The 25,920-nt window shown below is 36.4% G+C and overlaps 2 protein-coding genes across 3 annotated transcripts in view; one reads left to right on the top strand and one right to left on the bottom strand.

Moving 5' to 3' along the window:
* The window catches only part of APLF (aprataxin and PNKP like factor), a 30,813-nt gene extending 9,985 nt beyond the window's left edge, over positions 1–20,828 (bottom strand). Inside the window, exons 1-7 of the mRNA XM_070732585.1 lie at positions 20,741–20,828; positions 17,174–17,245; positions 10,987–11,099; positions 9,050–9,129; positions 4,903–5,288; positions 2,524–2,646; positions 150–196 (exon numbers count right to left, since the gene is read on the bottom strand). Coding sequence (XP_070588686.1) covers positions 150–196; positions 2,524–2,646; positions 4,903–5,288; positions 9,050–9,129; positions 10,987–11,077 — 727 coding nt within the window. The 5' untranslated portion in view covers positions 11,078–11,099; positions 17,174–17,245; positions 20,741–20,828. The remainder of the gene's footprint in view (positions 1–149; positions 197–2,523; positions 2,647–4,902; positions 5,289–9,049; positions 9,130–10,986; positions 11,100–17,173; positions 17,246–20,740) is intronic.
* A 2,718-nt stretch (positions 20,829–23,546) lies between these two features.
* FBXO48 (F-box protein 48) lies at positions 23,547–25,870 on the top strand. Of its 2 annotated transcripts, none has more exons than XM_070732588.1 (3): positions 23,547–23,627; positions 24,168–24,522; positions 25,619–25,870. In XM_070732588.1, the coding sequence occupies exons 2-3, from the start codon at positions 24,196–24,198 to the stop codon at positions 25,796–25,798; spliced, it is 507 nt and encodes a 168-aa protein (XP_070588689.1). In that variant the 5' UTR covers positions 23,547–23,627; positions 24,168–24,195; the 3' UTR covers positions 25,799–25,870. The 2 variants fall into 2 exon arrangements, with proteins under 2 accessions (XP_070588689.1, XP_070588688.1); XM_070732587.1 differs by having other exon boundaries at positions 23,552–23,627; positions 24,172–24,522.
* Positions 25,871–25,920: the final 50 nt, after the last annotated feature.

Below are 25,920 nucleotides of genomic sequence, written 5' to 3'. Positions count from 1 at the left end.
ATCAATTACCATTCCAGCAGAATTGAATCATACCACAGAAGCAACAACACTTCAACAGTACCTTCTGGACACAGTCTTTAGTATTTTACCTCATTAGTTACATTAAGAAAGATCTATTCTTCATACATATTAGAATAAAAACACTTTACCTGGAGGAGCTGTGTGTTTATATTCCAACTTGTGTTGAGGATTTTTTCTGCAAAGAAAAACAGAGAAGATGAGCCTGAGTTTTCCATTTAATCATCTGAAATTTCGAATAAAAATAAAAGGCAAATCAAACAATTTTCCATCTGTTTCAAAGGGAAGCAAATTAATTATATTCATACTGGAAATATGATTTTCTCATTTTGAAAAAATAACTTTTAAGCCATTCATTTTCTTAGGGAGGGGCAACTTTAGCCAGTTCCATCTTTACTTTCCAAATATTTCTCCATTTGCCATAGGCTCCTGTGCTTAAGATTCCTCCTTGAAGAGTAATTAGAGTGGGGAGAAATTGCAATGTGTTAGTTTTTCTTAGAGGCCTGCAACCAAAATAGTATGCCCAGAATGCAAGGGAAGTAACTGCTCTCCCTTGATTTTTGGCATTGCATTTTTGGCATTATCGGAGGCTTCACAAATAAAGCCATGGAGTATTTTTCCATTGGGGGAAGAGTACATGAGTTTGACTTGCTGTTCTTCATCTTTGAGGGAAGAACAATAGGTTTTTGCTCAGTGTGGATGGTTGAATCCAACTTTGCATTAAATCCAACTTTGCTGAGGATTACGATAGTTCGATGGCTTTTGTATTAAAATTATCACTATGGAATCCAAAGCTGAAGTCACGATAAGACTTATTTCCCATGTTGGGAATGAAAAAGAACAACCCATGTGACCTTTTTAGAGAGCTACTAATAATGAGCAAAATCCTTGGCTGTGTCTTTCTGCTAAATCAATGAAGCAAAATGAATGCTCATTAGTGGTGGAAAAATTTCAGACCCTCTTTCTGGAAGGCATTTTTGTTGCCATAGGCACCTCAGTGTAACAACATCTCCTCTGCAGGAAAGTCAATAAAAAGTTAATCTTCCAGAGATAAAAAGAATCAACAAATACTGCATGACACCAAAGACAAAAATGGCAAACAAAAGCAAGAATCCAGAGAGTATAGCTGATATGGAAATCAAAAGAAAACTGAAGGCACCGACAAGAACTCTACCCAGTAGCACATAGTAATCTAAAGCAGGGGTGTCAAACTGGTGGTCTGTGGGCCAGATGTATCACACCTACAGCTCCGCAAAGGGGAAAAACGTTGCTAAACATCATGTGATGGTAACATGATGCCGCGAGTTTGACACCTGTGCTCTAAAGGGTTACATTTTAGAAATTTCCATCATTGTTTTGGAAAAGAACATCATCCCAGATATGTCATACAGAAAAGTCAAAATGTAAAATCAAGTTTTAAAAAGTTTTGAATGAGAGTTAAGCAACTGTTTAATTTTTTAAAAAATGTGGATAATTGTCATTTGTAATACACAATGCTAAAATCTACCTTTTGAATCTTATGCTTTTAAAACATGACCCACTAAGACTCTTTGTAAAAGATAATTTCTTGTTATAAACTATAAATTAAAAGTAGAACTTAGAACCAAAAGAATTGGAATATATAGCAAAACTCTACTTGGACAACTCACTTAAGCTATTTTATCTCTCAGGTATGAAGAACACTCACCAAACGGATCTTGCAGATGCTCCACCAATCCAACCTAACTCAGAAGTGATTGGTTTGCCCTGAACAGGGCTACTGGCAAAAACTTGGAAAATACAATAGGGATGGAGAAATAAGCCTTTTTCACTTATTTTACTGTCATAAGGTAGGCTCCCACAAAGTCTCTCGCTTGTGTCTGACTGGATTCACTCATGCAGTATTTGACTGCATCTGTTATAATCTCTCCTAGCAATAGGTTGGGTGCATGATCTTCACTGATTTTTGCTTTGGTATTTTTTGCATGTGTGATTTGAAATTCTGTATTTTAGATTTTATTTTTTTGGGTTGTAGTTAACCTTTAATAATAGCTTAGGTAATCATATGTAATGTTTACCCAGGTAAAAACTTGGGTCTACATCATTCCCATAAATATGGGTAGTCCTTAACTTACAACAGTTGAGCCCAAAATTTCTGTTGCTAAGTGAGACATTTGTTGAATTGTTTTGCCCCAATGGGGAAAGCCATTTCCCCATTGGCTTTGATTGTGAAAAGGACACAAAGGATGATCACATGACCTTGGAACACAGCAATGCTCATAAATATGAAACAGTTGCCAAACCTCTGATTTTTTATGACATGACCAAGGTCCTAATTGTGAAAAACAGTCATAAGTCATAATTTTCAATACCTCTGTAACTTTGGACAGTCATTAAACAAATTGTTGTAAGTCAAGGAATACCTGTATATGTGCTATGTTTGAATAGGCATCTCCCAATAACATACCATGCAAGTAAAATATTTATCATCCAAACCTTCAAACTATTCGAAGTGATCACTCTTACCTATAACAAGCTGTTCCATAAGGACATTCAGGCCTATCATCATCAACCTGAGTTAAAACTTCTGAGTCAGGATAATCGCTATCACCAGGGTGACTAAACTGCTGGAAATGTATAGGGTTCTTTCTGTGAAATTTAGAAATACTATATCAATTATCAAGATATATTTCAAATGTACGCAGCTGGAAAAAATATAATACTGTTAATTCAGTTATACTAATGCAAAGGACAATAAAACAATAAAAACCAGTATATATTACAAAACTATTTCAATTTAAATTAAAGGAAGCAAACATAGTTCCCTCTAATCTGAGCAGTGAGCAATCGCTCACTTAAAAATCATCATCAACTCAGAGTTTTCCAAACCTGCCCAGAAGCCGAGAGGGAAAGAGTGAGAGGGAAGGAGAGAGAGAGGAAGAGAGGAAGAGAGAGAAACAGATAGAAAAAAGAGAGGAAGGAAAAGAGAAAGAAAAAGAATGGGAGTAAGGAAGAGAGAAAGAAAATCAAAATCTAGTTTGAAACTAGCTCAACTATTTAAGTGGCATTTTGATATTGATAGAGTTGCCTTATTATAAGCTCACTGTTATAGACAGTACAGTATTTTATTTTGAAATTCTCTGAGGCAAAACAGGGTTTTTTATTTGTTTGTTTGTTTGTTTTTTTATTTATTATTTCTGTGCTGCCCAGTCCCAAAGGGACTGCCGCTCAGAGACTATACTTTTCTGCCCACCCACCCCCCAAAAAAAATTAGAGGGAACACTGGAAGCAAATAGTTTTTTTTAAAACCAACCCTAAAACCAAGCCAAATAGAACTGTATGTCAGTATGAGGGAATTTCATAACAAAGGTAACTGTGTGGAGTCGTTCTATGAGATAGGTGGTCTTATATTTTATATCTATCTACACCTACATCTAGAGAAGGGGGGATAATTAAATTCAATAAATTCATTAGAATTAAATAAAATTTTCTGGAGACAGAGAATACACTGACTCTCATAAAGCCTATGTCAGATAAGCATGAAACAGTGCAAACTGAAAAGGCAGTAAATTTTTACCGAATTATAAAGCTCCATATTGTATTATCTCTCTCTTTCTATCTGTAGCACACATCTGGCAATGCTAGTCCTGGTGAACACATGAAGAATAGCAATATTGTGCATTTTAAAACTCAGACAAATTTATCTTTCCTTCCAGCTCTCCAAGTTCTGAATGTACGTGATCACAGTGGATTTGCTATATTTATCTACTGAACTGGAGATCAAACATGAAGCTTCAGTCAAGACATACACTTTTACCGTAAGTTGTGGTGCTAGCTACCATTTTGGCTGACTTAAAAAAAAAGACTGGACCAATTCAAGGAAGTTGTGGGGCTCAATGGTTATTAGCCTTGATGGCAATGTGACTGCCTCTGAGGGCCATCTGCTGGGAGACTAGTAGGCTGGACAAGATGGAAGAGGGCTCTAATTTACCAGAATATTATTTATGTCCATCTATTACAAGCATGCATAGATTGCATGCATATATAGCATGCTTGTAATACCATGTAAGAATCGCACATGGAAACAATGTGCCTCCTATATGATGGGAAAAACTTTAAAAAATGAAAACACAATCTGATATTATACGCTTCTCCTATCACCTGTTTTAGCTCAAGAGTCAATAGGTAATGACTATCTTCTAACTGCTTCAGTCTACTTTAGATGTGCAAAGAGAAAAAGCTATTCTCTTAAGAGGCAACCTACCCTTTTTTCTTCCCTACCATTTATTCTAAAGGAATGAAAATCAACTTCGCCTTGAGGGAAATGTTTTTACAGCATTCACAAACAGAAGCTTTTTAAGCCGCAACCATGTATGACTAAATGCTCTTATTTTTAATTGTGTTATTGTTACAAAGAGACAAACTATTTTGACATAAAATTCAGAACAAACTTATGAAACTAATTATAGTGCCCATAAACAAATACTAGCAGCAGCCATACACATTTCAATGGGAGTTGTTTAAGAGTTCTAAGACCTCTTTCCTAGCAATAAACTAATTTAAGATAGATCCCAATGGTATAAATTATTTTGATAGGTGTATTAAATCAAATGGCTATAACAATAATTTGATGCATTCCATTTCATTTATATATTTTCAATATACAAGTAGTGCTTGACTTAACTTGGGACCAGAATTTTTATCACTAATACAATTTATGACACAATTGTTAAGTGATTTTGGCCAACTTTACAACCTTTCTTGCCACTGTTATTAAGTGGCTTCCCCCATTCGCTTTGCTTATTGGAAACCATCTGGGAAGGCAGCAAAGAGCAACCACATGATATCAGGATGATATGAGTACACCAGTAAATTGCCATTTAGAAATCAACAACTTGATTTTACCTGTAACAGCTTTTCCCATACTGGCAAGCAATCCTCTGAGGTTTGTTTATGGGATAACTCTGTTGCATCTCTTGATTCTCCATTATACTTGAAGTATCTGCTCCAGTAGTCTCTTGAATATCATCTTCATTGAGTAATGATTGTGACGGCTTTTCCTTAGAAACTTGCTTGGTTTTAGAATTAACAGTATCCAATTTGTTTTCTTTTATATTTGTTGTATGTTCTTGAGCAGGCTGAGATGCTTGTTCATCTGATTCAAGGTCCGTGTCCAGCTCTTCATCATCTAGCTCATTGTTAAATCGTTCAAATAAACTTTCAGCTTTCTGAGATATTTTTTTACTTTCATTCTTTGGTATTTTCTTCATAACATCTTTAGAATATATGCCCTATATCATATGGAAATTGGTGTGAAATTGTTCATGAAACAGATTACCGTATATACTCGAGTATAAGCCGAGTTTTTTAGCCCCAAAAATGGGCTGAAAAACACAGCCTCGGCTTATATTCGGGTCATTGACAAAGTCACCACACGAGGGCGCCATTGCTTGAGCCAGAGCGAGGAGGCACCAGCTTTTGTCCCCTCTGGCACGCTGTAGTTCCTCTCCCTAACTCAAGCAAAGAAGGCAGCCATTTGCAATGGTGAGTCGGATTAAAAAGGCCCCCTGCTGTCAGATTCTCCTCCCCCTCCTTTGAAAGGATTTAAACTGTTTAAAAAATGGTATTTTGTGGTAGTTGCTGTCCTTGCTTGGATAGGATCTAATAATGTGTTATGAGGCAGAGCTAGACAGGAATTCTTTTTCTATCTGTCTATCTTTCTATCTATCTATTTTTCTATCTATCTATTTTTCTATCTATCTATCTATCTATCTATCTATCTATCTGTATCTATTTCTTTCTATCTATCTATCTATCTATCTATCTATCTATCTATTTTTCTATCTGTCTGTCTATCTTTATATCTATCTGTCTATCTATCTATTTCTATCTATCTATCTATCTATCTATCTATCTATCTATCTATCTATTTGGTTTTCTATGCTGATAACCTCACAGCAGCTAATGCTGAAGCTCTTCTTTGGATACACTTATTTGTTTGTTTGTTTGTTTGTTTATTTATTTAATTGGATTTGTATGCAATCCCTCTCCAAGGACTCAGGGTGGCTCACAGCATATATAAAAACAGAACAATAATGTAAATCCAATTAATGATGAGAAGGAATCCAGTTTTGAAGGATTTTAACTCTTAGGTTTTAGCTTTGTTCCTGATCGAGCTACTTTTTTTACTTTTTAATTTATTGTTAATATTGTTAATTTGTTTACCCTCTTTTAAATTTACAGAGCTAGTTTACTGGTTTTCTTTAAAATAAATATTCTAAAACATGTCTCAATTAATGTAATTTTATTGTTTTCCATTTTTATAAGTTACCAGTAGCCACTGCATTTTCTAACCTTGGCTTATACTCGGGTCAATACGTTTTCCCAGTTTTTGTGGCAAAAATTGGTGCCTCGGCTTATACTCGGGTCGGCTTATACTCGAGTATATACAGTATAATTTATTGTTATTTATGTAAAAATAGGGTTAATTTAAGACAGATTAATCAGTATACAAGACAATCAAAACATCAATATCAATAACAATCATCAATATCAATAACAATCAAAATTAGACAGGTCCTTGCTTCATGGATCTTGTGCACATAAAGAAAAACAATGAATGCTACAGAATAAAAGATAATAATATTAAGGGAAAATGCAGTAATTAAAAGAAAGCTGAAATTTAGTAAAAAAAACAAAATAATAAATCTGAGCAAAATAGATATAGTGAATTATGGGAAAGGAGATTGATTTTGACAATAAGATCTTGAAATTGATGTTAAAAATGAATTTGGATAGAAGAGAATAGTCACAAGCAAAATTTAATTTAAGGAACAAACAGAAAAGGGAAGTCAATGGAATGTCTAATGATCAATATGCAAAACTAATTTCAAGAATAATTACCACTGGCTAATAAAAGTGTGGTCATTTAAAGTTCCAATATTTTCTATACTTATCTCTAATATGTGTTGGGGAGGAAAACACACAACCCAAAATTCTCCCTCATGACTATGTAGTAGTAAGAATTGAAAATGTTGCCATCTTTAACAAGGACTCTGTTACATACACTGCGGAACTATTAAATTTAATGTGGACTTGTTGATTTGGGGGAACTGTAGTTCCCAAATTTCCTTCTCAACTGAGATTCTTTTCTTGGATCCAGTTACTAAAGAGATGTTGTCTCCATAATGACCCCATTTGGATATAAATCTTAGTAAGTATAGTATCCTGCACAGAGAAAGACTCAGTGACACTATTTTAACCTTAAGAGATCAAAGCAATAATAAAAAAAAAATACTCAGACCACTGGGATATACAGTGATCCCTCGATTTTCGCGGCTTCAAACTTCGCGAAACGCTATACCACGGTTTTTAAAAAAATATTAATTAAAAAATACTCCACGGTTTTTTTTCTATACCACGGTTATTTTGACCGCCCTCTTTTGCAGTATATAAAGTCCTCAATGGAAGGCAGACTGGCAGCAATTGTTTTTTCTGCAGTTCTGGCTCAGAAAATAATTTTTAAAGAACCCTATACCAGGGCAGCTAGAAATCTCTCAACAAGAAGAAAATAATTAAAATGGGGATTGAAAGCATGTAAAGACGCCGGTGCAGTTTAGCGGCTGCGCTCCAATGGACTTGCTTTCCCCTCGGTGCCAAGGGGCTCCAAGGAGAAGGCGTGAGCCGTCGCGACCACTCCTACCTTTGGGCAAGGCGGGAGCAGCCTGGGCTCTAGGACGTCGTGAGGGCGGCGCAGTGGCCATTCCATTTGGCAAGAAGCGCGAGGGAGGGCGCGCGCAAGGGAGCGAAGGAGAAAGGCAGGCGGCAGGCTGGGCGTGAGGGTCCGGCTGGCTGGAAGGGAGCCTCCCCCTGACCCTCCTCCTTCTTCTTCTCCACTACCACCACAGCAGCCTGGGCCTGGGCCGGGCCGAGAGGCGGAGGCTCTCGGGAGAGCCCCCCAAAGTTTTGCAGAGCGGCTGTTGCGCTGGCGGCAATGTGGCTGCTCCTGGGCTCGGCGGGTGAGTGGGAGCTGGACGAAGGGGAGCAGAGGCGGGCGAGGACAGCTGCCCGCTCCAGCGGAGAAGAGGCGTGAGCTTGAGGGGCGAGCCAAGGGGGAGATGCTGGGGGAAGGGAAGCCTTAGGGATGCGGGACTGCCTCCCGCCGCCTCTTCTCCTTCCCCCCCCTTCTCGCGTGTGTGTGTGCGCGCGGGGAAAAGTTGCTTAGCCGTCCTTAACAGCAGGTTGGACAGAAGGGAGTGGGCAGTGGGCGGGCGGGCGCCTACGGGGAACGGGGTGGATCGGGCAGGCGGGTGGTAGCGGCGAGAGCGCCGGAGGCGCTGGGGGGAGCCAAAAATGGTGTTTTTACTTCCGCGACGCTATATCGTGGAAAATCGATTTTCGTGTGAGGTCTTGGAACGTAACCCCCGCGAAAATCGAGGGATCACTGTATATCTGCATTATAGAGCCATGTGAGCTGTGAAATTTGGACATAATTAGTAAGTAACTGACTTTCTAAAACCAAAAGAATTGTTGTAACTCACAGCCTCACTAAGAACTAGTATTTGTGAGATTATAATGGCCAGTTATATGAAATGAAATGGAAGGCTATTTTCAGTGATAACAGGCAAATGGTACATCAGCCCTGTTCATCAGTCATTCCCATTCAGGTTACAATCATTAAGATAAAAAAACAGATTCTATCTACACCTGAATGCATACTTTAATTTTGACTTTTCTAATAGCATGAAAAGCAATCAATGACTTTCATGAAGAAAAGGCCTAGTGCAAAACATCAGATAAAAGAAAATAGGAACATGTTTGTAATAAATGAATCGCCTATTACCTGTTTCATAAGTAGAAAACAGGATGATCCATTTGGACTGTACCAAACCACCCTCTGGCCCCTGATATTTGATAGCTGCTCTACTGAGAAGGTTCTTCCTTACAAGTACTATATTATGCATTTCTATGAACAGAACAGTCAAATCCAGTACAGTCTTATTCTTATATATTAATAATATGAAGTATTAATTGAAATAATATAAAAGAATACCTCTTTGGGAAGGGCAGAATCTTCACTTTCAAGAACTTTCTGCTTTTTACTTAAACCTAGCTTTACGTCTTCATTATTACCTATTTTGATATTAAAAATATAAATAACTCTAATAAACATAACTATTTTATCATATAAGCTTTGAATAACTGCACATGTTACAAAGATTTCTGTCAGGGTTACAAATAGCATCCAAGATTAAGTCAGAATCTAAGGCAAAGTTTTTCTCAAAGTCCCAATTTATTAACAGAGCTATGTTGGCACATATGGATGAAGCCCCAATCTGAAGTCCCTCAGTTTCACTACTCAGTTGAAAGTTCAAGCCCTTGTCCCCACACCCACAAATCCATCACATTGTTCAATCTTCAACTGTCCTGCTGGCAGAGTCCACACATTTCCTTCCATGCAGGTGCAGAGACAAAGGATGACCTTGATTTCCTAGAAAGAATTTGTTATGGCTACATACTAGCAATCTCATACTATCCATCCTCCCATTTTCCCACGAAAATGCCTCATAGAATAGTATAAAGTGTGGCAAGCCAAAGATCCCAAATACAATGACTTCAGCCTGACAATTTCATACTTTGTTTTAAAGAGTAAATTACAATGTATCAAAATTATGTTTATTTCAGCCCAATTCTATTGATTTGTACATTAATATGCTAAACTAAATAATATTTCTAATATGAGATTAAAATTTGTACCAGTAATGTTTCTCAGTCTGCACAAAACAATGTTTTATCAAAGAACTCAAAACAATTTGTATGGTAAATATGTATTTGTTATAGGTCAGTGTATCTCATGCTGGGTAGAGAATTTTGGGAGTTAAAATCCACACATTTTAAAGTTGCTGAGGTACAGAAATATTGTTATAGATTACATTACTCTACCAATACCTTCATATATTAAGAAAGTATTCATCATTGTAACAGATACAATTTTTAGCAGAATGTCTATGGTTATTCAAAGAGCTGAATGAATAAATTATACCCTACTGTATCACAGTGACAAAATTCTCCCTGCTTTCTTCATAAAGTCAGCGATTAAAAAAAAATAATATTACCAACTAATACTAATACTAATTTTAACTGTCTTTTTTTAAACAATGTTCAGAACCATTCTCCTTGGTTTATAATAAAAGTTACAAAATAAGCAAAGTATATTGGCATCAGTCAAAGCAAAGTAAAATTGCTTAATTTTTTTTTTAGTTTTGGATAATCATATTAATAAGAAAATAAAATATTTTAAGACTTTTAAGACTGCTCAATGTAATTTATATAGACAGTCATTACTAAACAGGCAGACAAACATTATTTAAAAGCCTTAGTTTACCATGTGTAAACACTCTATTAATATTACTTATCCCTATGTGCAATCTAATAGATGCATGCATATTTAAAGACATACAGTTTACAACTTCTGTATATATAACTATTATTTTAATGTCTGATGTTCTGGAATGCTTAAAATGCAGTTTAAAATTAAGGTAATCCTACCAATACATTATAATTCAAATATGTTTTGTTCTCTCTCTATACTAAACCAAATAGATTGTCGAAGAATCTTTGCTCGTTATTCTTTCAAAACCTTTTTCAGATGAAGAAAATCAACTAATAATGGTGTGTTGTCTTTTAAATGGGAGCCATCATCAATCTCACGTCTGATTACCATCTCATTATTTAATTAGAAATATAGTTAGTTGGTACTTTATTTGTAAGCAACAACAATACAGTATAATCAACATAGTACAAAACCTTGATTACGCTGGTCTTATCTGATCCCAGTAGAGTAACGTCACTACAATTCTGTTGCTGACAACAGTATCGAATCTCAAGCAAAAGTTAAATGAAATTCTATTATTCCAAACTCCAAAAAAGAAAATTTAGTAAGGGCAACTGCCATGATGACTTCAATAGCAAATCTATCTCCACACTTACCATTTTTAGAGGCTGAGGTTGACTGGTTTGAAACCATTAGATCTTCTGGCAGCATCCATTCTGGAAGTTGTCTTTTTCGATGAGCAGGCATTGATTCTTCTTTTTTAGGAAAACTAAAAAAAAACAAGAAAATATATTTGCACAGAAGTTTAAAAAAAACAATAATGTACATGAGATCAATGATAATCTTTTCCATAACTACCATAATACTGTTACAATGTACCATATATTCCTATATTTATGCAACTGTATCAAGCCTTAATCAACTCATGCATGGATGTTCTGAAATTCCCTGAAAACCTACCGGTAACTATTCTCCCTGGCCCTGAAGTAGAGTAGAGGAAATCCTTGACTCACAATCAGTTGTTTAGCAACCATTCAAAGTTATGATAACTCAAAGTTATTTACTATCCGTTCTCAAAATTATGAATGCTGCCTCACCCCTCCAATCATGTGATATCAATTTAGGTGCTTTGCAGATGCCTCCCATTTATGACTAGTTGCAGCATCCCATAGTCGTTTTGTGCCAGTTTTGTCATGGGCATTAAGCAAATCACTTCTAAATGACCATGGTAACTCAATGACCATTGTAAAAATAGTTGTAAAATTGAGTCTGGTTATGTGATGACTTGATTTATGATTATAACAGATTACAATCAAAATTCTGTATTCAATTGTGATCATAAGTTGAGGACTATGGGTTACTGTTATTGTTTGATTTGGTTTCTGTTCTCTTCTAGATGACTGATCTGTTTCTTGGTTTTTAACTGAGTATTATTCTTGATTCAGAGTCGGCAAGTTGCCAAGAGTCATTTATTTGTATCCAGCCTTTATTGTTTTTACAAGTAACACATGTAGAAGTGTGGCAAAACTATTTATTATACCTTCTTTTTCCTCTTTTCCCCACAACAACCGTCCTGTGAGGTAAGCTGAATTGAGAGAAAGGGTTGTGCATAAGCACACCATTGTGTCTACTGTCCCTGTTTTACTGTCCTATTGTCCTATTTATCTGTACCTACTTTACCTACGTTTATGTTTATTCAATACCTGCTATCTTGTATATGTTTCGACAAACAAACAAACAATCAATAAACTAAGTGACTGGCTAAAAGTCATCCAGCTGGCTTTCATGACTATGGTGGGACTTTGGAATTTAGTTTCCCACTTTCTAGTCTGATGCCTTAACCATTAGACCAAACTGGGTCTGGAGGGGAGGAGAGGAGGATAAAACATCCCTTATTAGATATGATTTCATAAGTACATATTATATCTCTGTTAAGAACAAAGTTCCCCTCTTGTAATACTATACTACTTCCTACCCATTGCTTTTATTCTTCAGCCCCAACAAAGACATCTAAAAAAGTTAATCCCAATGAGTTCAACAAAGTTCACTCACAGTAAAGAAAATACAGTGGTACCTCATCTTACAAACGCTTTGTCATACAAACTTTTCAAGATACAAACCCGGGGTTTAAGATTTTTTTGCCTCTTCTTACAAACTATTTTCACCTTACAAACCCACCGCTGCCACTTGGATGCCCCGCCTCCAGACTTCCGTTGCCAGCAAAGCACCCATTTTTGCACTGCTGGGATCCCCCTGAGGCTCCCCTCCATGGGAAACCCCACCTCCGGACTTCCGTGTTTTCGTGATGCTGCAGGGCAATCCCAGCAGCGCAAAATGGGCGCTTCGCTGGCAACGGAAGTCCGGAGGTGGGGTTTCCCATGGAGGGGAGCCTCAGGGGAATCCCAGCAGCACAAAAATGGGCCCTTCGGCTGGCAAAAGGGGTGAATTTTAGGCTTGCACACATTAATCGCTTTTCCATTGATTCCTATGGGAAACATTGTTTCGTCTTGCAAACTTTTCACCTTAAGAACCTCGTCCCGGAACCAATTAAGTTTGTAAGACAAGGTATCACTGTATACTTTCAACCTAACTCTTTCACTGGGTGATGGCACTCTTTAGATGACCGAGGTAACTTCATCCAAAACAACCTCTCTTGAGATGCCACCCCTGATCACAAGATTTAAACTAGTAATCCAGACAGAATTCACATTCATTTATCTGGATTTGAATCTATATTGCATAGAGCAGGGATATCAAACTCAAGGCCTAGGGACCGGATCTGCCCTATAGGTGCTTAGATCTGGCCTGCAGGGCTGCCCAAGAACAGCAAATGATCAGCCCATGGTGCCCCTGCCAGTGAAAATGGAGCATGGGGGTGGAGGTGCTTGCAACCATCCCAAGCTGTTTTTGCTGGCAGAATGCTTGGGCCACCATCAGCACAAATGATGTTGAACTGGGCACGCCCACCCTGGTCATGTCCACCCCAGTCCCACGAGGTCAAACACAATCCTGATGCAGCCCTCAATGAAATAGAGTTTGACACCCCTGGCATAGAGGCATAGGAAGACAGGCCAAAGTACCTAAGGACATCTTGCATAGTAGACTGAGATCTATGCTTTAGTCCAGTGGTCTCCAACCTTTCTGTCTTGACAGCCCAGAGGAGAGGGGTACCGTATGAGTGGCAGATGCAAATAGAACTTTGAATGCAAGTGCCTGCTGTTCATACATTCACCTGCCTCTCACATGGCCCAGTTACAAATGGGCCAAAACCGAGTAGTGGGCTTCAGCCTGGGGTTTGGGGACCCATTTTATCCTAGTGACTCAGCCCTGCCACTGCAGGCTCTCTGAAAATAGGTTTTCTATAAGCTCATATGATATGTGAAAAGCATCTCCATCATAAAATTCATTTAACTTTTCTATTAACAAAATTATCTTCTCTGGGATTTTGTTTGATTTTGCCATAAATAGGGTGTTGGGCAGCATAAAATCTGAATAAACAAAACAATAAAATAACCAAATGTACTTCTGGAAGATGTTTTGTGGTAGAAGGGATTGTTGATGGTTCTGAAGGCTGACTGTCAAATTTCATTGTAGACTGCACAGTTGTGGGAATTTGATCTGGTAGGCTTTCTACACCAAACTCATGATTTTCCCTGTTGCATATAAACCTCTTAATGGTAATGGATTGATACAGATTGCTACACATTACTTAGTCAAAGAAATGAAGAATTAAAAATATAAAATATAAACCTCTATCCAAAGTTATAATTTGGGACTCAAATTAGTTCAGTGGAATTATTTTTATTGTTTCTTAGAGTTGTTGCTGCAGTTGTTTTATTGTTTTAACCCTATTTATTTTATGCCTTCATGACACCAATTTCAATTTTTGATTCCTGGTGACTAGTTTTTACAGTATTCTTTGCAAGATTTCAGAAAGGGTTTACCACTGCCTCTTCTTAAGGCTGGGAGAAAGTGACTGGCCCAAATTCACTAACATAGATTGAAGAAATAAACAGATTGAAACATCTTATCAGACATCAGAGCAGAGTTGTTTTGAAGTTGCCCAAAACTGGTGATGTCCCAATACGAATTATGGAAAAATGTACTTTAAATAAATGTGCAAATCTTTCAAAATAAGTGTCTTGGAATCAAAAGCAGAATCTACAAAAAGCTTTTCCCCCTTTTATTCTTAAAAGAGATATGTCTTTTTCTAAGCTTGTTTATTGCTTGGAAAGCCGATTCACATTGTTGCTGTTAATGCACAGAGGGACAGCTGGAAGCTGCTTCAAAACAGCTGTGTAAGCCAGGAATATATAACAATGGATGGTTGCTTCATATGTGCTCCTCCCTGTTCCAAGGAACGCCTTTTTAAAAATTTGTACAATACAATGTAATGAATCCATATGCTATATAAACTTCTGATAGTTTTTCCATTATAATAGGCATGTACACAAGTGCTACAGTATCTTTTTTTTGTACAAAACAAATACTGTTCATAGAAGAAAAATAAGTATTTTATGTTAAATACTATGAATTTAATGCCCTATAAATTTAAGGTATTCATTCCCTGCTATTTTAGTAAATCTAATGTTCCTAGGTCGTTTAAATATCTTGCAGAAGTTTGCTGCAGTGTTTTCCTTGATCTCTGTCATTACAATTTTCATTACCTTTTGTCATTTTCAAAAAATGTCATGTTTCATTATCTAACAATACAAGACAATTGGACAGTTAAAATATTATATATAGATTTATGTAAGTATGTATGCATGAATGCATGTAATATATATAATTTGTGTATATATGTATCAAAATCTCTAATTATATTTTACCATTGTTACAGGATTTGTCTTAATTTTCTTTTTTTTTTGTTTTGTGTTTTGTTTTGTTTTTTTTAATTCCAAGACAAGTAAGACATATACAAAAAGACACAACAAAAAAAGGGCCCCAAGCTGCTCTATACTTTTCAGAAGTCTAAGAAATTTAAATAAGAGTCTTGAAGATCATATTAAGAAAAGGTAAAAATAGAAGTAATGAAAAGAAAAAAAGTATAGACTATCAATAATTACTATGTACAAGAGTTCACATAGTTTTGTACCATCTGATATACGTATGTTGCAATATTTACAATAGCATTCTTTTATCCAACCATTCATAGAACTTATACCAAATTTTATAATAGTCAGATTCTTCTTGTCCCTGTCTTAATTTTGTTATGGAGAAGAAAGGAATACCTGCAATTACTGTACAGCTAAATTGAGATAAAGAATAGCATAATTTAATCAGCTACCACTTACTATTATGAGTCAAAAATAATTTGACTCATTTAGCATACTGTATATCAGACTATATAGTAAGAGGCAATTTGGCACTGAAACTCACTGATTCAACATCAAATCTCATTACCTTATTTCTCATTTTCCTTTTCCAGCAGAGTATACAGAATCTTGAAGATATATTTGTCTACCAACAGAGAAAAACTGTCACCTAGACACAACTGATGCCACTTATTTCTGTCCTATGGAAACAGTTGGTCATCTGCAACAGGCCAATAAAAACAAGGGCTCCCATGGACCTGCCTAAGAAAACTTTTAGTACAATATTAGTGAAGCTCTTGTAGGACATAATAGATTTAATTAATGTGCACCGATTCCATTACAATGCAGCTTCTTCTGGGATAGATAATTATTTTAAACTACAGTGAGAAAATGTTTGTTATATATTAATTGCATTCACAGACCACAAATAAGGTTTACTAGGATCAAGAAAATTCCTTGCATGTGGTATTTCCATCAATTTATACTCCTGCCAAATGCCACTAAGAAGAAGTTCAGACTTCCTTGTGCGAAGCTGAATAATAATGATCACAAGCCACGGTGATGTTAAATGATTGTTTTGAACAAATGGCACAATTATATATAAACAACATCTGATATGCAAGCCAGAACATTTTCTTGCTGACATCATGACACACATAAATGTTTCTGGCCCACCATGAATACCATGCTATAGTGGAAATAAGGAAACTAAAGACTATTGGATTACTAAAGATAAATAGCTGTACTTTCAATCCTACCTCACAAACATATTCACTAGATCCTTGGGAAATGAATAGAGAAATTTGAAGTAATGGCCAATTGAATTTTGAAGCAGAGCACAACACCTCTGTTGTTCATTTCAATAGACATTTCTCTTTTCAACTTTTTATGTAAGCCTGAAAAAATATGTAGCTCTTTTAACAGTAGTAGCAGTAATTGATTCTTAAATAAAAGTTAGGCTCAGTTGGTATACCATGGCAGGTGCAAATATAATTGGCAAAACTGTTGGTCATTATAACATGTGAATTAGAAGAATAGAAAAGGTAAATGTGCTTTCTATCCAGCGTGGATACTATTTTGGTATCTGTTCGCAGATCTTTAAAGGAAACATGGATTTTCCCGGGTATGCACAATATTGTATCAATGTGTGGGCTTCAGAAAAAATATTTGCAGAATTGATGTAATAATAGCATAGCAACATATGGTTGCATTCTATCTCTGCCTGATTCAAAACTCCTGAATAGCCTATGGTTTGCAACATGTGAACCAAATCAAACATTATTTACATTCAGATTGCATTTTAATTAATAAATACAAAAGAGACTTAACAGTATATTCTGAAAAAGTATTTTCTATTTTTTAATCCTCAATCTCTGTATGTAAATATACATATTTTGAATTCTACCATTTTAACCTCTTTCAATGTAAGGTTAAAATTAACGGGATATTCAATATTACAATAGGTTGTACAAAACTTAGATTTTTCTTTTAGTTTCTTTTACACTGAAAAATAGCAAACACTACTCACCGGTTTGATGTTAAGCTGGTCACCAACTACTTTCAGAATAGCATGCTTCCTGGAAACTTTTTTACTTGTAACCTGGAAATAGATAATTCAATTATTTCTTAGCAGATAATAGGACGGGAAAAATGATTGTATAAATAAGCTCTCTCTTTCAAAAATAAATTCTTTAGTTTTACCTATGAAAATACTGTTATCTATGAACATTTTGTTCATTCCATGCCGAATACCAATTAAGATATCCAATTAAGAACTCAGAGGGATAATTTAAATACCTATTAAGGTAGAGAGAAAGAAGAAAAACAAAAACAAAAAAGCACCTCCAATTATTTTCTAAATCCATATTCACTATCTATAAAATAGACAGTGAAAAGCCACTTAAGACAGAGCTCTTCCAACTTAACACCCACCCTGCGCATGCGCCTTTGCGCCTTGAGGAGGGTCTCCTCGCGTGTGCCGCAACCAGCCAAGGAGTCACAAGAAGGGGAGGAGGGACGTCTGAACAGAAGCTGGAGTTGTAGACTGTTCTTCAACATTGGGAGAGAAGGGGAGAGAGGAGGAGAAAGAGAGAAATGGAAGAGAGACAGAGATGAGGGAGGGAGGGAGGGAGAGGGTGGGAGGGAGAGATGGTGAGGAGAAAGGGAGAGGGAGAAATGAGAAGAGGGAAAGAAAGAAAAATGAGAGGGAGGAGAGGGAGAAAAAAGATTGAGAGAGAGAGGGAAAAGAGAGATACCTTTTTCTCATAGAAAAAAATAGAGTCACAAAACCTAGGTAGGTGTACCTGGGGGGGGTGCCATGTGACTTGGTGGGAATGACATTGAGTTGGCCACGGCCACTTAGGTTTGTGACTCCGGGTGTTTTGTTTTCTCTGGGAAATGGGTCCAAATGGCTGAGTTTTAAGGTTGCTGACCCCTTACATCTGGGCTAATAGGTCAAAATACAAGCATGAAATGACATTATTCCAAAAATGATTTCAGTTGTGATCCATAAAGTCTGAATGCAAAAATACTGTGTAACAAATTGTCTTGTGGCGTCTTTTATTGTGATTGTCTACTTAGTTTTACACAGATCTAAATAACTGGAGAAACCATTATTAAACTAAAAAGAAAATCATGAACATACCGTAATTATAATTTTAAATGTTATAATACATAATTATAATACACAATATGCACTTCAAGAAGTACAATTAATTGTGGGACAGGGATTCCTACACAGAACTTGCATATTGTGACCTCTAGTGGAAAATACAATATGCAGTATATACTCTAGTTGAGTACTGTACATATATCGTATTTTCCACTAGAGGTCACAATATGCAAGTGTATATTGTGTATTATCAGTACTTCTTTCAAGTTTTCTTTCAACTATTGAAAGTAAACCATAATCTGCAAATTAGAAAGCATAATTGCAAGCATTGATGAAATAAAAAAAGGATCAAAACATTATTTTTAAAGAAAAAGTTGTAACTTTCAGAAACAACTTGAAAACTGAGGTGTTATTCCTGTGGTAAACCTGGTTGTTTTAGATTTCATGGCTATCCATCAGTATTTCTTATATTGTTTTTCTTTTTGCGTTTTACATCTTTGTATGTCTTTAAATGTGTATTGGTATCAGAAACTTTTTTTTCTGAAATTATAATGAATATATGTATGCTTCTGAACTGAAAAGATGTTCCAACCTTGAATTAGTACACTAAAGGATGATATAAGAACTAATTCAAAGAGGATAAAACAAAAGGCTTCTGGTGGAAGAAATGGTAGACTGTAAATGGCTGTGTGAAAAGCAGAGCTAATGATTCATCACCAAATAAAGACTTGAGAACTCTGGTAAGTACTTCAAGCTGCTGTTCCTTACAAGGAGACAAGATAGGGGTCTCCTGATGGTCCACAACTCTAGGGGTGTCAAACTCAATTTCATTGAAGGCTACATCAGGGTTGTGTTTGACCTCAGGTGTGGGGGGAATCAGGTGAGCATGGCCAGTTCGTCACTCATGTTGGAGATGCCTGTGGTGGCCCTAGTGCTCTGTCAGTGAAAATGGAGCGTGGGCCGGTCCTTTGCCATTTCCAAGGGCCTGTGGGCCAGATCTAAACCTTGAGTTTGATAACCCTGCTATAGAAGAGGAAGGAACAGCTATTTTGCTCAAACCCAGCCTGAAGTTTTGAAATGACTACTTTTATTTATTTTTTCTTTTCCTTTGCTACATACATGGTTCCTTTCTTTTCTATTTTTCTTCTATTTTTCCTTTTTTATTTTCCACACTAGTTTGAATTAGTTTTTACTATTGCAATTATACACTTTAGTAAAATTACTATAAAACAAAGAGTCACTGGTTGCATTTAAATAGCACCAGAGTTTGCTGGCAGCTGACGAGGAGTGAGATTTTGTCAAATGGAGCAAAGTAAGGCACCCAGGAACTGAAGCATTGGTTGTATTTGCACAGCACCAGAGATTTCTGGGAAGCGTATATGCATTCAGTTCTAGAATCTTTACTTCTAGAGCTGAACTACCTCTCCTTTTTTTAGAAGTTAGACTTGAAAGGTGGCTACCAGCTGGTGAACCTGCAGCAAACTTTATGACTGAACTGCGATTAAATCCATCCAGGGCTTTGCATTTTGCAACCAAGTCCTATGTAATCTTTTCAATATAAGGGAAGAAACCATATGCTCTCATAATAAATCCACACCTAAGAAGGAATCTATATATCTGACAGCAATCTTCCTTTTGTTTTCAAATGACCTCAGGATCAAAATCTTGGTCAAGAGCATCTCCAATCAAACCCCAGCTCAAACTAGAACCCCAAATTCTTCTTCTAATATCAACCAAGCCACAATACAAGCTGTATTATCAGATGCTCTATTGCCCTACCCAATGGGAATAACATTACTTTTAGGCTTTCCACATTTTTTGTTAGCTTGCAAACGAAGTCCATTAAATCTTACTGATGAAATGGTTTCACTTCAACAAGCTTTTGCAAAACACAACCCCATTAACAGACTAGCGGGGCGGATCTCATTGCTTTGAATGCATGACTAGGTAAAGGACGCTATATTGCATTCTGTAAAAACATGTCAAAAATCTTGAATAGCCTCCTTTAAGGGAGAAGTTATCTAAATTTGTTTCAGTAAAGAGCCGGTCTTGGAAGGAAAGGTAAACTTCGCGAGTGAACAGTCTGATTCAACGTAAAAGAAGTGTGTATCTCTCCTTCGTTTGCCCGCAAATCGGTTGCTGGCGAACTCGCTGCCACTGCTGTTCTTCCTCCCAGCAAACTACACAAACATATTAGGACAAACTTGTAGTCCTTTGGCGCACCTCTGTGGCACTTACTCTCAAAAAAGAGCCTCTTCCTATCACTGCCTCCCCGAGCGGCAGCGGCAAAGGACAACCCCCCGTGCATTGGCACTAACTGAAACCCAGAGATGAGAGCATATGCACTGAGAGCATATGCACCAAAGACATATTCCTTGCGTGTCCAATCACACGGCCAGTAAAGGTTATTCTAATAACAGGCTTCTTGCATTTCCTCCCCCCGATGCAAGATTCCACAAGGGGGAAGAAAAAACAGCAACGTACCGTCCCTTCTTGTACATATCCCTCCTATCCGCTGAACTGAAGCACAACGTTCCGGCGTAACCAATAGCTCGCTGCCTTTTAAGAGAAACACACCCATAACTGCGCCACAAACCCATTACGGAAATTCCTGCCTCGGCACCAAACTACAGTTCCCAAAATGCTTATCGGCAAAAGCGGATGTTTCGGGAACCTCTGGTTACGTAATTTGCAATGGGGGAGGGAAAAAAGTAAACAAACAAATTCGAATGTAGAAGCCGTTAAAACCGTTAGCGGAAACTGAGGGCCGGGAGCCAGGTGAGCGGCCTCGAGCCTCCTGCGTTCCTCGGTGACGTCGACATTGCATCCAATCACCGAATAAGGCGGAGCTGGGGAGCGGGTATTCGGGAATGGGGTTCCCAGCCATCATTGGGAACAAAGGTGTCGCGAGAAGGTTGTGGCAACCCGTTGACGTGCGTTCTCAGGCGAATTCCTTTCAATTTCGTAAAATGATACAAAACTGATGTGGAAATTTTCCGCCATAATATCGAAAGTTCGCCATGAGGGGTCCTTGGTGCTCTGTCACCCACCCCTTAAGAAAACAGGTGTTTTATAGGAGAAGACAACTTATTAACTGCAAAATATGTTGATACAGTATTATATGTATCTACCTTTTAAAAGTGAAAATTTCCTCAGGACACTCCAAATGTTGCCAAAATACTTCCTCTCCAGCTGGCTGGAGTTATTGGCATTTCTAGAACACCAAAATTTCCCCAAACCTGCTTGAAAACAAAGATGTGCAATTTTTCTCCATCCAATTAAGGAGAATATTTATAGCTCAGGATTGAAATGAGAGATCATTGGTGCTCTCCGAGCTTGGTTGTTTTCTTGCAGATAATTCATTACTCAAGTAACCAGCATGGGTGTTATTACCTAGTTTGGGTAATGAAAGATCTGCAAGAAAACAACCAAGCTGGGAGAGCACAAAGGACCCCTTGTTACAACACTGAACTGCAAATTGTCTCCTTTAAAATTTGCCATTCCTAACAGTGAACAGATGAATCTCTTCCCACAAATGATTATGACTGTAACTTTGTTGCTTGTATCCTTACAATTTATATTGACTGGTTCTTAATATGATTTGATTACTCATTAAGTGTTGTATTTTATGATTCTTGATGAACTTTTCTTTTATGTACACAAAGCATATGCACCAAGACAAATTCCTTGTGTGTCCAATCGCACTTGCCAATAAAATTCTATTCTATTCTATTCCATTCCATTCCATTCTAAACAACCCATCCTGTGAGCAACCAAACTTCTGCAAGTGCTAAGGACTTCACAGTTCATCCCTAAACTACATATTCACTTTTTATTACAAACCAGCTGCAATAAAAAAATTTAGGAGGGAGCTAATGTGTTTAATTTGTGTTTTTATTTTATTTCAATGCATGAATTTTTTTATTTTAAATGTATGTAAATTTGATGACTATTAAAAAGCAATAGTTCAATTAGGTTCAATACTTCAAAAAAATTCTTTAAAAAACCTCAAGACACTGTTCAAAATCACTAACTCTCAAAGAGCTAAACATAATTTTTTGATCCTTTTAAAATTATGAAGTTACATTGCTTATTGCTTTGCATTTGCACCAAGACAAATTCCTTGTGTGTCCAATCACACTTGGCCAATAAAATTCTATTCTATTCTATTCTATTCTATTGAACACCCCCCCCCCAAAAAAAAGTTTTAAGCCACCCAATTTTAAATCCTAGGTGAACAGTAGTCATTTAATATTAAAGGGCTGCTTATTTTAGTGACTGCAAAACAACTGCCAATTCTTTTGTTACCAGATTAAATTTATTTACATTTATATAAGACCTTTAGCATCTTAGCTTATTACTAAATCAACCTCTCTTGCCAAGCTCCCCTACTCACGCATTCTGATATTGAAATACTAGGTTACAACACAGTATCATCCCCACCAGACTTTCCAGGCTTCTGTGGGTTTTCCCTTTCACCATCTAGCTGCAAAACTTTTTGTGAGAAAAAAGTATTTTAGCTAGCTGATGGGCAAGGCGTATCTCTTTTTTTTTTTTTTAGAAGAAGGGCTCAAGATCATTGACAGTATTTCTATCACACCTAAGACACCTAAGACAGTATCACTTAGAGAGTATCACACCTTCCAACCACGCTACCAAATTTGTCAAGTGGCAATAACAGAAGGTGCTTGTCAAGCTGCTTGTCAGGCTGTGAGTTTTATGTAGGAAGCAGAAATCATTTAAAACTGAAGATTTAAAACTTTAAGAATGATAGTTATTGGTTCTATCAGAAAATCAGTTTTTTTTACATAATATGTAGACACCACCTATCTCATCTATACTATTCTATCATATATCTTCAGATTCTGATCATTACTTTTACAGGCCTTGGCTACAGTCATAATGTAGGATCATTGACTTACAGTACAATGGAATTCATATGAATATGGATGAAAGTGTTAAGCTTGGCTTGGGAAGACCCAAGCAAATCTCTGCCAGTCACTTGGGACCAGCTGGCCTCAACCTAGCCTATATCAAAGATTCTTGTGAAAAAAATAATGGAAGATCACCATGTAAACCATGGTGATTTTCCTTTATTTTTCCTCTCTTCAGTTCTGTAAGAAAAGGCAGGATATAAAACTAACCAATCAATAAATACAGATGAATGATACTTGTATAAACCATGAATGTATCCTTACCTTCAGGCAAACCAGTCATCCTAAATGGTCTTTTTGTCTGTCATGAGACTGGGCTCCATTCTACACATAGGACTAGCTTCCCTTCAAGCAGGCAGCACCTCAGGCCCAGCTATTAAAAGAAGTTTTGTTGCAGTCATAGAAACCTCTGTCCAGCTTTCAAGCAACAAATGAATGTAAGTTGAAACTGAATAAAGTAATAATAATAATAATAATAATAATAATAATAAGTATTAGTAATAAAGTACCAGTAAAAATGATGTCTATTAATGTCTATTAATAAAGTAAATATTCACACCGAAGCAATACAGTCAGCTTAATTGTTTCACATGGCGGATACATGTATGTGCAAAAGTCTGAGAGCAATTATTTCCTTTGGCTCAGATTGGAAAATTTGTCTCAGTATAACTGCTACTTTTCAGTTAGTGTATCACTTCACTTTTAACTGAATAGAAAAAAATATGCCTGTGTGAACACACACATTTACATATCTATAAATATGTTCCTTAAGAAAGGCAAGGTATCATTCAGAGAAAACAGTAAGCAGAAGTATTAAAGCCAAAATTCCCAAAATGATTGTGCTCACAGTCACTATATACAGTGAGATATTTTAGCACTGATATTTAGCCAGAAATAGTGTTTTAGTGACATTAAGTATCAGCAATTGTTTCTAAACAGAGTTGATTATAGTTTCATTTCTGATACTTTTTTCCCAGACAGGTTGACTGGTATAAAATATAAACTATGAAAAAAGGGTCTAAACAGAAATCATCTAAACAAAATCAACACAATGTTGCAACAACTACTTGTAAGGAATTATTCTTTACATCTTCCAAACAGAAGAAACACAACAGTCAAGAGGATTTTGTGAAACTATTTCCACTAGAAGTCAGCTTAAAGATTTTTAGCAAACTTGACATTCACAGCTTGTGCAATGCCGCAATAACTTGCAAGAGCTGGAACCAAACGATTGAGCATTGTGATAATTTATGGAAACACCACTGTTTAAATATAAGAGCTGTCTGTCAGCGAGAGGTTGATGGTGATAGAGGAAAAGGGTACTCATGGAAGGTAAATTTAATTGAGATTTGATTATATTATGATTTCTTATATCCAGATCTAAAATTTCATGTACAGTATTACTAAGTCTTTTGGTACAGTTGAAATTCGTCACACTTTTTAGGATTTTTACTTGATGTAAGATTATAGTCTATGTTACTTGTCTTATTTTTTGACAAAATTGGAAAAATGTATGATAGGAGACAATATATTTCTGTAAGCAATTGTTTTTAAGATTTTGTACCTTAAATTATGTCTAGTAAGCAATTGGCAACTACTATATATCAATGATCCTTATGACTATTTAACACATTTATTTTACCGTCTATCATAAATTGACAGTAACAAATTGCAATGTCTAAACTCTCATTTTACTATCAATATGTAACAGCATGTTCCTAATAGTCTCAAGCTACATAATAAAAGGAATACCAGGATCTGCTGTCAGAATTGAGCTGGTGCAATTAAATATTATAACAAAAATGTACTGTGGTATTAAAAGAGGGGGAAAGACCTTTTGGCTGGTGATGTGATTAGGTCCAGAAGGGAAAGAATGAAGCTCTTCACCCAACTCTCTATTTCTTTAACCTAATCAATTTCCGCTTAAACTACTTTTTTATATACAGTATTAACAAAATTCAGTAAACATATTGGTTATAACATTAATGGTTTAAAGATCTGAATCTTCTAGCATGTAATAGTTTCCATGAATCACTAGTGGGCAGCAATATATAGTCCATTCTAATCATCTTTATAAAAAAAAAACCTCATCTTTAAAATACTGGTTTCAAAAGATTTGCAATAAAAACATAAAAATGATATGGTATGGAATAGATATATCCTTTCTAATGAAAGGAATTTAGAGTTTTCACATAGTGAAATTATTCTTAATCTTGTTCTTAATCCCAATTTTCCACATGTGAGATTCTTAATCTCACATGTGAAAAACTGGAATAATCTGTCTTGAAACAAGCTTTTAAGAAGATGAGAGTTGATTTCTCCCCCTCCCTCTACTAATTGCTTGCAAGATAAGGCTATTTATAAGAAATCTCTGTTTTGTATCTTTATTTATATCTCTTTCCTATTCTTCTCTAATTGCTTTTATCAGGTCACGCTGCATAGAAACTACTGGAAAAGCAAAGTAAAATATGAATGGCTGAGTGGAAAATATAGCAATATTCAGTCACGGAGTAATTTACCAGAAAAATGTATGTATCCTATGGATGTGGATACCTGGGGAGAAATCTTGGAAGCTGAACTGGAAAGAGTTTTATACAGAGGAAATTAGAGAGGAGTTTGTGTGTTCTTATACGTGTTTGTGTATGTGTGTGCCTGTGCACATATGTATATGTGCTACATTTTCTGAAGTTTGGTTTGTGACTGCTTTATAAATGTTTATTTAATTTTACA

The sequence above is a fragment of the Erythrolamprus reginae genome, chromosome 1, assembly GCF_031021105.1.
Source record: "Erythrolamprus reginae isolate rEryReg1 chromosome 1, rEryReg1.hap1, whole genome shotgun sequence".
NCBI lineage: Eukaryota > Metazoa > Chordata > Lepidosauria > Squamata > Dipsadidae > Erythrolamprus > Erythrolamprus reginae.
The sequence above is the reverse complement of the archived record's forward strand: the minus strand, read 5'-3'. Positions and strand labels throughout refer to the sequence as shown.

Bases quoted from the DNA above. Each gene is read 5' to 3' on its own strand.
- FBXO48 (XM_070732588.1), top strand. From the start codon at position 24,196: ATGAAAAAAGGGTCTAAACAGAAATCATCTAAACAAAATCAACACAAT. The intron at 24,523-25,618 runs GTAAATTTAATT...TGCTTTTATCAG, and splicing joins GAAAAGGGTACTCATGGAAG to GTCACGCTGCATAGAAACTA.